Source organism: Phyllopteryx taeniolatus, chromosome 8, assembly GCF_024500385.1.
Source record: "Phyllopteryx taeniolatus isolate TA_2022b chromosome 8, UOR_Ptae_1.2, whole genome shotgun sequence".
In the NCBI taxonomy this organism is placed as follows: domain Eukaryota; kingdom Metazoa; phylum Chordata; class Actinopteri; order Syngnathiformes; family Syngnathidae; genus Phyllopteryx; species Phyllopteryx taeniolatus.
In genome coordinates, this window is record NC_084509.1 from 2,658,502 (window position 1) to 2,670,830 (window position 12,329).

Here is a 12,329-nt window from a genome sequence, read left to right on the forward strand (position 1 = left end):
TCACCACCATGATTAAGTATAGTATGTGTAAGGAAACAATGTGCCTGTAACTATATGGGAAAAAAACATCAGCTATTGGTTTGTTATTTTAATTTGGGAAGCGTTACAATTTGTAAATTAAACCATACAATGACATTGCAAATAAATGAATTACTATTAAAGACCTGATGGTATAAAAAAAAATAGACATGATAGGCAGTTTAAAAGAATTTAGATATAAAGATGCATACAATACGAGAACATAGAAAGATGATAAAACAAACGTGGACAGTGAAGTATACAAAAACTGACACAAAAGAGGAACTAAAGCTTATCTCGCGTAAACAATCATCATACATCATTCATCTCAGAGCACACATTTTATATTACTGCAGTATGGGACTGGTTTTGGCGGCACTATTAACAGTCCCTGTCTATGAGTTGATAAAGGGCATTAAAAAAACATGAATTCAATTATGTTATATTCTTTGTTGGCGGCACGGTGGGCGACTGGTTAGAGCGTCAGCCTCACAGTTCTGAGGACCGGGGTTCAACCCCCGGCCCCGCCTGTGTGGAGTTTGCATGTTCTCCCCGTGCCTGCGTGGGTTTTCTCCGGGCACTCCGGTTTCCTCCCACATCCCAAAAACATGCATGAATTGGAGACTCTAAATTGCCCGTAGGTGTTAATGTGAGTGCGAATGGTTGTTTGTTTGCATGTGCCCTGCACACATTGGCTGGCAACCAGTTCAGGGTGTACCCCGCCTCCTGCCCGATGATAGCTGGGATAGGCTCCAGCACGTCCACGACCCTAGTGAGGAGAAGCAGCTCAGAAAATTGATGGATGGATGGATGGCACTGGTTTTCTACCAGAGTATTAATTACATTTTATTTTCAAGTAAATCAGTAAAACAATTGACAATTTACTCTGAGCCACAACAAATGTAAACAAGGTTATGCCTGGAACTGATGCATCTTCTGAAAGCGTTTAGTATCTTATATGATATGAATGAAGTGGCAGTGTATATCATTCGCCTGAATGATGAACAAGATTGATGGGGAGCATGCACAACGTGTCGATTCATTCTGACGTTGCTGGTTTCATGGTAACAATTAGGAGAGTCAAGTAAGAGCAGGGCAGACATTGACGAGCTTTCAGAATGCCTGAGGCGGTGAGGGGATGGGAGCAAGACAGAAGGCGGCTTGTGTCCTTCATCAATGAGTTGCAAGTCAGACACCTTACATCTGGAGCCAACTCAGGTCTTCAGCTCTGAACAGAGAAAAGAGTCACACACAGACAGTACATGAAATGTAACCCCTTAGAAAGATAATAAATACAAAATAAAAAATCCTAAATATCACACCCTCATGTAAACACCTTAATGATGCATTACCATATTGTTATCATAACCTTGTGATTCAGAGAAATAATGTGGTCATGAATCAATGATTCTAATATTTTCTCTAACAGGGCAGCAGAGTGGCACAGTGGTCTTGGTTTCAAATCTCAGCTCAGGCCCTTCTGTGTGGAATTAGCATGTTCTCCACGTGCTTTGGTGGGTTGTTTTACGGTACTCAGGCTTCCTCCCATAACTCCAAAACATGCTTCTTAGGTTGATTGAAGACTTTAAATTGCCCCTTTGTGCAAATGTGAGTGTGAATGTTTGCTTGTGTATATTCAGATGAGGTCGGCTTCAGTTCACCTGAAACCTTAATGAGGACAAGTGCTATAAGAAATGGATGGATTGATGGCAACATAACATGTACTGTGAGTCTAATAATGACTTGAATATCCAGTGAGAAACTCATGTACTTTGAATGTCATAATCCTAATAGGTTTTTGAAGAATACGTTAATTTGTCAGGTTATTGCTGTTGATGGAAGCAAGTCACTGTATCATTTATGCAAAGCTGTGTTTTACACCTGCCAGGCCAGTTTTGTTCATCACCCCTTTTTGTTTTGTAGTGAGCAGGAATGAATAAAAACAGATCAAGTGACTCGCCTTAAAAATCTGGAAGAGTTAAAAGTGGAATCAGAATAATAAAAACATTGTAAATTCTAAAAATAATTTACTACAGGGGGTGAGTTATTTCTCTATTATGTAAGTTTTTCCCCACCAATTATGACAAAAACAATAGCTTGCGTAACTAAGGAACTAATGTCTCAAGATTTTCTGTGCTGTCATGGCATGTCATGCATGACAGCGGTTCGAACCCTGTAGTTCTGTTTTACTTTAGAGGTATTTTATTCCAAGAAATTTTGGTTGTATTTTGAATTGTATTAACAGTGGTGTTTGAATTAAGAGGCTCCACTTTATATTGCTGCTTCATCCTCTTTGACTTGAACAAATGAGTAAACAAACTGCTCGCCATGCAGGAGCAAGACCAATGCACCATTTGAACATCCACTTTGCACATATGTAGCTTCTTTAGTATAAGTGAATAATCACACTTACTGAGTCTGCGCTTTTGTAATGCGCTGGCCTGCTGCCATCAGTTCCGCCAGCTGAGCCACAGCGGGATCAAACATGAGGCTGGCCGCCGCCACCACTGTGTCGTCTCTGTGGAGAAACAGCAGCGAAATAAATGGTCCAGTGACGTCCTTCCTGATTTGTTATTTTCACTAAAGGACATATTCTCCTATAGTCTGTTTTTTTACACGCCTGGTTTACGCACGTTCAAGGTCCATGCATTCTCCCGTAATGACTTCAGACACACCCAAAAGTGTAAACGGCTTATTTGTGAGCAACAGCCAAATAAGCGAGACTCATTGAAGTCTGAGGCTCGCTGTAATTCCTGGAACGTGGACTTTACTTGAGATGCATGAATGCCATAGAAATCAATTTGGAAAATATGTCACACTATAAAATGTGAAATTAACTTGAATGAGAATGTCCACATTCCAGGGTTGCTCCACCCAGTCTCCCTCTTGCCCAACATCAGCTGGAACAGGACAATGAGGACAAGTGGCACAGAAAATGTTTGGACGAAGAAGTGTGTCCAGATACTACATACCAGGACATACAGTATTCCGCATCTACTTACTTAATATAAAATGCCAGGAACTTTCTTTCCTCCACTTTTCCTTTGAATACGAGTTCTGTGTAGCCCTCCCCATACCCTGCAGAAATAAAAAAGCAAAATAGCATTAAAAGCTTTAACTGATCTGAAAGTCAAAAAATAAATACTGTACATTACCTGTGTATCTGATACTCTTTCCAAGCAACACAGTCCAGAAGAAAGGAACAGACTCAATTTTGGTAGGTATATTTAGCATATTGAGGGCAGCAACTCTTCCTGAGGCACAAAAAATGTGACATGATATTAATGATGTTCTTATTTTAACAGAATGAATCAAGTCATACCTTGAGCTTGTGACATTTGCCAGTGACCCACATTGACCCGTTGATCACCTCGACTGGTCAAAGGGAAGGAGGTGACGTCCCCCGCACTAAACACATCTGCTACGTTAGTCCTCATGAACTGAAGAGAGACGTGTCACATAAGATCAGCACAATATGCAAAATGCACTCAGTCAATAACACAACAGTGAAGGCACCTTCACCTTGTCAACAACTACTGCTTTCTTGGAATCTATTTCAACTTCACTTCCTGCTAGGAAGTCAGAATTGGGGATCACACCTGAAACATATACACACATAGGCAGAGGTGGGTAGTAACGCTCTACATTTACTCTTTTACATTTACTCAAGTAACATTTTGGATAAATTGTATTTGTCAGAGAAGTTTGAATGCACCATACTTTTTACTTGAGTATTTATGTTAAGAAGATATATATTGGGTGGTATACAATAGGATTAATTACCTATTCCTGCAATCACCACTTCAGCCTCCAGAAGTGTGCCACTCTTCAGCAAGACCTCCTTCACCTGCAAATACATCATTTTTGCCTCCAGCAACTCATCCAAGTTTGAGATGGCTCAATCAGAGGTGAAAAGTAGTAATAAAAAAGTAGAACTACCGAGCCGTTCTCTCCTCTGATCTCAGCGATGCCGTCATTCATGTAGAACTTCACATTATGTTCCTCCAACATCTTGAAATGAGGAATTGTAGAGTTGTTGCAATAATAAACATCATTACATTCAGAGTTGTGTCACCATTGATCCTTACTTGCATGGTCATGTTGCCAATCTCGGACCCCAGAGAGCGTTCATATGGGTATTTGGTGGTTCCAACAATGGAAACACTGGAAGCTTTTTTGACTAGATAGGATGCCACCTCCATACCTTGAAGTAAAAAAATAAAAATAAAAAAATAACTTGCAATGGCACACTAGCAAATCACATGTGCACTCAAATAACATGCCAACAATAATAGAATGCATAATGCCAAACAAGATGTCAGAAAATCTCACAAGGCCTCAGCTAAGAGGATCTGACACAAATTAGGGGGTGTTAGGAGAAGGTGAGAACAACAACAATGCAGAAGAAAAGTTAAGTGAATGAACATACTCGCATTAAAAACTGTAAGACTCCAGCATCACCACATCCCTTGTCACGTATCAAAGTTATGTCTAGAGTACTTTATTGGTTTGAAGTGGCTTCTTTACATTTGTATGACACTTAAGCATGGTAAAATGTAACTGCAACATGACTCATTAAACACGTCAAGACAGAGTGTTTTATCGTTGGTATGTTTTACGACTAACAGCCGTTGGCTTCTTTTTACACTTGCAAGACCATTGAAGTTAACGTCCCTGTAAAGTGAAATAAATGTCTTCTATATTTGACACACCTGAGAGATAAGTGATGTGAACAACCCTGCCAAATTTGAATGATAAAAAAAAATACAAAGTACATTAAATGAGGCTACAATATTGTGAAAAATCAAGCCGTTATCCCCACTCTCAAACGCTGTTGGTGAGTCCGCTGGATGCATGAAACCACTACCCGCTGAAAAATGTATGCTACTTCGTCTAATCATCTTTCTTATGCTTACAAATCGCTACATCTTTAAGTTGTGCAAATGTATCATCTTAAAGGTCGCATATTTGGCTATTTAGACCTCCATAGAGTGACTCTCTATCATTGACTTCGTAGAAAAGTGACAATTTCATTTAAGAAAAAAAAAAAACAGATTGGTTTGTCATACGAGTGTCCAAAAAAGGCCCCTCTGACAGCTACTTCTGTTTGACCCAGTTTTGTATCCGCTTTGTCCATATTTGGGTAAGACTGCCCCCTTTTTCTCTGATTGGTTGCCTCCGTGTAGAGGACCCACTTGTGAGAGCACACGTTTGTTATGTTGACAGCGCTGGCTCGGGAGTGGAGAGGTAGGCAGAAATCTTCGCTAGTGATGTAGATAAGCTCAAGAAATTCGAATTACTGGATTTCAGACCTCTCGGCAGAAAAATGTCTGGTACTCAGGAATGCGTAGATGATTTTAATTCATATTTCACATGTTTACTGAGGCACCATAGAGACAATATCACATCCCAAATACTAGAAAAAGTTGGTTTGGCAAAATACGGGATCTTTAATGCCTCTGATGGTTGGAATCAGTGGCGGTCGGTGAGTTTGGGACCTGGGCCTACAGTAACCTAATCCACCTCTTAATAACACCATCATGTCACAAAAAAGTACAAAATCACTACACATGCATAACTATGTGTGGCATTAAAAGAAGAGACAGAGGCATTCCCCATATTGGAGGATGAATGCCATTATTACTAAAGCAAGAAACAGTTACCTTTATCTTCCAATACATCATCTCCAAACCTCTTTAGAATTTGTAGTGGATACACTACAATATAGCAGTTCACAATCAATATTTATCTAATAACATGACAAAAATGTTAAAACTTTAAATAAAATACATCATACTCACCGGTGATGCTGATAGAAACACAGCAGACCTCCTTCCTTCCTAACCCTGACACCCCAAAAATCGCCACTGGCGCTAGCCACTAGCTAGCTCGCGAGCTAACAGGCTTGGGCCTAGTAATAACTCGCAATTGTGCCAGATTAACCACTGATGTTAACGATGTGTGAGTTTTCTCTGAGTTATCCAGCTTCCTCCCATGTGCCTAAAACATGCAGGTTAGGTTAATTGAAGACTCTAAATTGCTCATAGGTGTGGATGTGAATGTGTGTCTCTATGTGCCCTGCGATTGACTGGCAACCATTTCCGGGTATACCCAACCTCACACCCAGAGTCAGATGGGATAGGCTCCAGCTCACTCGCAACCATAGTAAGCGCTATAGTAAATGTAGATGGATGAGAGAGGTGGCAATTCAGAAGGTGTTAAACAAAAACAAAACAAAACAAAAATACAAATAAAAAAACTTGACAACCTATGAAGGAGGTTCCAACGACAACGGCCTTGCGGCCCAGGCAGGACGCGTCAATGTCTTTGGCATCTTCGTACCTCTGCAGTAACTTCACTCCTGTCAGGTCACTACCGGGACAACTTAGTGGCTTCGCTCTGTGGAAATTAACATTTTGTTCTCATAGTCTGAAAAGAAAAAGGATGTTGTGTTGAGAATAAGATAGCAAGTCTTGCCTGCAGCCTGTTGAGATAAGAAGCTGGTCGTAACGTAGAACCCCGCCATCCTTCATCGTCACCGCTTTATCTCGCGTGTTTACAGTCACCGCCTGGATTTTGACCAGAAAACGTCAGCCTTCATAGGACGTTGTTAAAACATGACCCATTCTTTGAATGTCACCTCTTTCTCCGTCCGTACTTCTATGCCATATTGTTGAAAAAACCCACTAGAGCGGAGGACGATGCTGCTTCTGTCCACATTCATAGCCTAAAAAAAACCAACAACATTTCTTTGGCTTTTTGCTTTGAAATTTACTTGCTTGTAGCACAAATGCCCTTAAGGTGGTACCATTCGGAAATCGACCATCAGTTTTTTTTTTGGGGGGGGGGGGGGGGACACACACACACTCCTTTAAAGGTACACAAAACTTTTAAACTGGCATCCTACATGACAAGATGTCAGCATGTGTCATTAGACTTCAGAACAGTTAATATCTGAAGGATTAACTCCTCCTTTTTGTTTTGCTTTTTCCTCTAGCATTTTTGTGGGGGCGGCACAGTGGACGACTGGTTAGCACATCCCCCTCACAGTTCTGAGGACCCGGGTTCAAATCAGGCCTCGCCTGTGTGAAGGTTTCATGTTCTCCCCGTGCCTGCATGGGTTTCCTCCGGGTGCTCCGGTTTCCTCCCACATCCCAAAAACATGCATGGAAGGTTAATTGAAGACTCTAAATTGCCCGTAGTGTGAGTGTGAAGTGTTGTTTGTTTCTATGTGCCCTGCGATTGCCTGGCAACCAGTTCAGAGTGTACCCTGCCTCCCGCCCGAAAATAGCTGGGATAGGCTCCAGCACGCCCGCAATCCTAGTGAGGATAAGCGGTACGGAAAATGAATGAATGAATGAATTTTTGTGGGGTATTTTGTGTTGCCAACACAGAAGGGTAGCAGTGATGGCAATGAGGAAAAGTGTGACAATGATGAGCGTAAAACAGAAAATGGAAGCTATTGCGTCGGCGAAAGTAGTATACTGATCTATCCTGGATAACCCTATAATAATAATGAAAGGAGAATGAAGTGACTAAACTTCAGTAGTCCTCTCTCTTGAATTCTGTACACATTTGTCGCTTATCAAGTTGAGCGCACGACAATTGACAGCAGTTAACTTGCATGACGGTTAAGAATCTTCAATTGTTTCTTTCATCATTTCCTGTAACGTTCATAATGGTTTTAGGATGGCAGTTTAACTTCAGGACAATGACTTCTATTTCCGTATTCTAAATCTCAACAAATCAGGGTAAACCAGCATTGCGGAATAACTTGTGTTCGACCTTAGAGGTTCTACTGCATAAGACAAAAGTACTTGAAAGAAAAGAGAATGACGGGGCGAAATCTTACCTTACTCAGTTTGGGCTTGTCGAAAGGAGGCAGAGTGTCTTTGGTTACCATGACGATTCGGCCCTGGTAGCAGTTCTGACGCAGTGTCTCAGCACACACCAAGGCAGCAGGGCCTGAACTCACAACACATGCGTATCAAGTAGATCCTGTGCAGCAGATGACAGATGGAAGCATGAACCAGTCCTTCCTTACCTCCTCCTACGAGCAGGATGGTATGTGTGATGTTTGGTAAAACACTACACATTTCCTTTACCCGTCTGGTCTGCTTAAGAGTCTGAGGGTAGATATAATGTCCTTGTTAAACATTAAGTAATACAGTATTATTTCATTCTACTTAATCTGCTTTCACTTGCCTTTATCTTAATGGAAACATACACCTTTCCATCTCGAACGTTCACCTGTGTCAAAATGGTTAATACACTTTGAGGAAGAGGGAGAAGTAACACCCTCAAATACAACAGCAGGTATAAAAACTTTTCAACCTCCATATTGGAAACAACACTTAACATAATGAGAGGATGTGTGTTACCATTAAACACATCATATACTGTACATTTATTTGATCACCTCTTTAGCCAGTATACATTACAAGATGAAAGCCTGTAGAGAAAGTTAAAAATGCATTCACTAGCCACTACATTCGTAAGACTGCACATACTAATAAGATCCAATATTTTAATATTTTAATTACACGAAGGGTCTAAATATTAGAAAAACATCTCCGTATGATGCAGCACAGTCATACATCACTGCAAACTACAACCACAATAATACAGAATATTGCTAAATTAATATCTCTCTAACAGTGTAAAAACAAAGATATATTTGTTCAAAAATATTTGTTGATACATCTCTATTAGATCTAATTAGACAATGCATGTGTACCTAATGGGGTTTCTGAATAGTGTTTAATTAATTGCAGATAGAGTTTGTAGTTTCACATTAAATGGAAGTTGTGCTAAATGACATTTCAAAGACTGAGGACCAAAACAACGAACAAACAAAAACACAAAAGTGGGACCATTTGTTCATACACACCAAATGCTACTTTAAATACTGTAACATGTTGAAAAGCAATCAAGGTGGATTAAAAGTTGAGGCAAATTTCACCCTGTGGCAAGGCAGAGAGTCCAGGCCTGGATACTCCTCAATATCTCCAGTTTTAATATTGAAACAAGCGCCATGGAAAGGACATCGCACTCTATTGCCAACCAGTGCTCCTGGAATGTCAAGAATATTCATCTGCTCAATGTAAAACGGCACACCTTCTGAGATGAATGGTTGCAATTTGGATTGATAGAAATTTTACCTTTAACCAGAGGAGCGTTATAATGAGAGCACTGACTTCCGACTGCACTGTACTGACCCTCCGTGCGGACAAGCAGCACTTTCTGGTCAGCCACAGAGACGACTTTCATCCTTAATTACAAACATGAGTTAAATATAGCCCCCCCCCCAATGTTAAACCTCCTATGAATGTACGAGGTGTGTCAGGAAAGTTCTAGGACTAGTGTCACAAAAGATACATTTTCAAATCCTAACTTCAAACTAAAAAGTTTTTCCCTTTGACGTTATTACCCTGGAGTCTAACACACTTTTTCCAGCCTTGTCTGCCATGCCTTCTTGCACTCCTGGAAGGATTCTTCCTTGATCCTCTGCAGCTCCATCACCACGGCCATCTTGATGTCATTCACATCTTCGAAACAGTTCCCCTTAAAGACCCCCTTGAGCTTGGGAAAGACGAACAAAATCATACGGAGCTAGGTCCACAAGTTGTCATGCCACAACTCTCACAAATGTAGCAGGATCTCTTTGTAGACGTGCAGCTAAATCATCTGGCCCACATTGAAGGGGAAAAGTCGAGGTTTGCATTTTGAATTTGAAATATATCTTTCCTGGAACCTTTCTGACACACTTTATCGTATCCAGACAGAAGCGGTGTCATGTGACATACTGGCCATCTCTGAGGTCGGCCTCCTGACAAACGAGCTCAGTAACCTCCTCCAAAGCTTCAGCTTGATCTTCGTTAGGATTCATCCTGTTGAAACATGGATCACATGGCATGAATGCACCATTGTTGGGCCTAATGAGTGGATTACTCATGGCTTTGCTGCTACAAACACTCCACTGAACTTCAGGTAATTTGTGCAACAAAATTAGTCCTGAAGTTGCATGTCCCAAAAACATAGTTTGTTTAAGATTACAACTGACATAGAAGATTAATATCAATTTGTTCTTTTGAGTAATAATGCCTGAAATGCTTTTGAGACAAAATGACAAACACAAAAAACACATCAACAGTGTAGTCAAGGAAAGTGCACACACACAAAGATATTACTAAACTAGTTTTATTACTAAAATTACATGCAAAATAGACATCTCTTGGTATTCAAAAGACGCACACCATGGCACAAGATCAAATAATAATGTCACAATAAAGTATAAATATTGCCTCACTTTTTCGACCCCTGTTTTAAGTGAACCTGAACTGACAAATGAAGTGATGCAACGTGTCGGTAAATCAACCCATCAACTATGGAACGTTAAAGTTAAACTAAAGTACAAAAATATACCTGCAACATCAAAGTTACAAAGACAGACAAGTGCAAAAACATTTAATTGATTCTTATTGCTCGCTTTTTCTACACACAGTAGTTTAAAATATGCTTGCACTGACCTTTTGCATTTTAGACATTTTGTTTCTTTGAAACAAACAAAATAACATAGATGTAACTAAAGTACCTTTAAGATGCACACCATTAAAATCATCAGAAAATATGTATTTGTAGTCACATTAAATACTTATTAACCAGATGCTTCTGTGCTCTATGTGACTTTACTGTCATACAACAAAACCATCCCAAATAGGTTAAAATTGCTGAACACGTCTATTAAAAAAAGATCGACGCTCACCTTTTTATTCCTCAGCGGTTGCTTGATACAACTGGAAGAAGGCAGGCGGTCTTTACAGCAAATGACCAACTGAGTGATGCGCTCAAGGGAATGTGACTGTCAACTCGACTGTTCTCGTCTGCTCTTCCGGTTGTGACTAACCCGGAAGTGAGTTCACTCTTTACACACGAATAACTACATTTCCCACAATTCCGTGGTATTTTGTGACGTCAAATGTTTGGCGAAATTTGAGCCGTTCAAAACCTATTCGTAATTTGCCAATGCAGTGAGGTAACCCCAAAAAGTCAGATTGCAGCTCAGGGAACTGTCCAGGTTTGTAATTTGGGTTTGTGCTGAGTTTAAACCAGACTCACATCTTAAAGGTACTTTAGTTACATCTATGTTATTTTGTTTGTTTCAAAGAAACAAAATGTCTATAAATTCCAAAAGTCAGTGCAAGCATATTTTAAACTACTGTGTGTGGAAAAAGCGAGCAATAAGAATCAATTAAATGTTTTTGCACTTGTCTGTCTTTGTAACTTTGAGGTTGCTGGTATATTTTTGTACTTTAGTTTAACTTTAACGTTCCATAGTTGATGGGTTGATTTACAGACACGTTGCATCACTTCATTTGTCAGTTCAGGTTCACTTAAAACAGGGGTCGAAAAAGTGAGGTAATATTTACTCCCTCTACGCCTCGTCTGCGCCTAGAAATTCTGTCCATTAAAGTTATGACCAGAATCGGTGACAAAGGGCAGCCTTGGCAGAGTCCAACCCTCACTGGAAATGAGTCCGACTTACTGCTGACAATGCGTACCAAACTCTGACACCGGTCGTACAGGGACCGAATAGCCAGTATCAGGGTTTCGGTACCCCATACTCCCGAAGCACCCCCCACAGGACTCCACGAGGGAAACAGTCGAACGCCTTCTCCAAGTCCACAAAACACATGTAGACTGGTTGGGCGAATTCCCATGCACCCTCGAGGACCCTGCCAAGGGTGAAGAGCTGTTCACTGTCCACTGTTCCACGGCCAGGATGAAAACCACACTGCTCCTCCACGGACCCTCTCTCCAGCACCCCTTAATAGACCTTACTAAGGAGGCTGAGGAGTGTGATCCCCCTGTAGTTGGAACACACCCTCCGGTCCCCCTTCTTAAAAAGGGGGACCACCACCACAGTCTGCCAATCCAGAGGCACTGTCCCCAATGTCCATGTGATGTTGCAGAGGCGTGTCAACCAGGACAGCCCTACAACATCCAGAGCCTTTAGGAACTCCGGGCGAATCTCATCCACCACCGGAGCCTTGCCACCGAGGAGCTTTTTAACCACCTCGGTGACCTCAACCCCAGAGATAGGAGAGCCCGGCTCAGAGACCCCAGACTCTGCTCCCTCATGGGAAGGAGTGTCTGTGTAATTGAGGAGGTCTTCGAAGTACTCTCCACCACCGACTCGGCCTGACTTGGGCCTGCCAGGTCATACCGGCATCTTCCCCCACCATCGGAGCCAACTCACCACCAGGTGGTGATCAGTTGAGAGCTCCGCCCCTCTCTTCATTCGAGTGTCC

The 12,329-nt window shown here is 41.3% G+C and overlaps 1 protein-coding gene across 7 annotated transcripts; it reads right to left on the reverse strand.

Annotated features, from left to right (window-relative positions):
- Window positions 1-75: 75 nt before the first annotated feature.
- Window positions 76-10,918, reverse strand: aifm4 (apoptosis inducing factor mitochondria associated 4). 7 transcript variants are annotated; one of them, XM_061781471.1, is made up of 19 exons: window positions 10,784-10,918; window positions 9,825-9,908; window positions 9,180-9,289; window positions 8,981-9,090; window positions 8,224-8,268; window positions 8,063-8,144; window positions 7,871-7,983; window positions 6,659-6,745; window positions 6,496-6,587; window positions 6,287-6,417; window positions 4,107-4,222; window positions 3,958-4,029; window positions 3,802-3,865; window positions 3,541-3,617; window positions 3,341-3,458; window positions 3,174-3,272; window positions 3,021-3,096; window positions 2,432-2,536; window positions 76-1,246 (listed from the first exon to the last, which is right to left on the reverse strand). In XM_061781471.1, exons 2-19 carry the CDS (start codon window positions 9,905-9,907, stop codon window positions 1,216-1,218), a joined length of 1,611 nt encoding a protein of 536 aa, XP_061637455.1. In that variant the 5' UTR covers window position 9,908; window positions 10,784-10,918; the 3' UTR covers window positions 76-1,215. The 7 variants fall into 7 exon arrangements, with proteins under 7 accessions (XP_061637455.1, XP_061637457.1, XP_061637456.1 ...); XM_061781473.1 differs by having other exon boundaries at window positions 9,466-9,908; window positions 10,784-10,866; XM_061781472.1 differs by having other exon boundaries at window positions 9,449-9,908; window positions 10,784-10,866.
- Window positions 10,919-12,329: the final 1,411 nt, after the last annotated feature.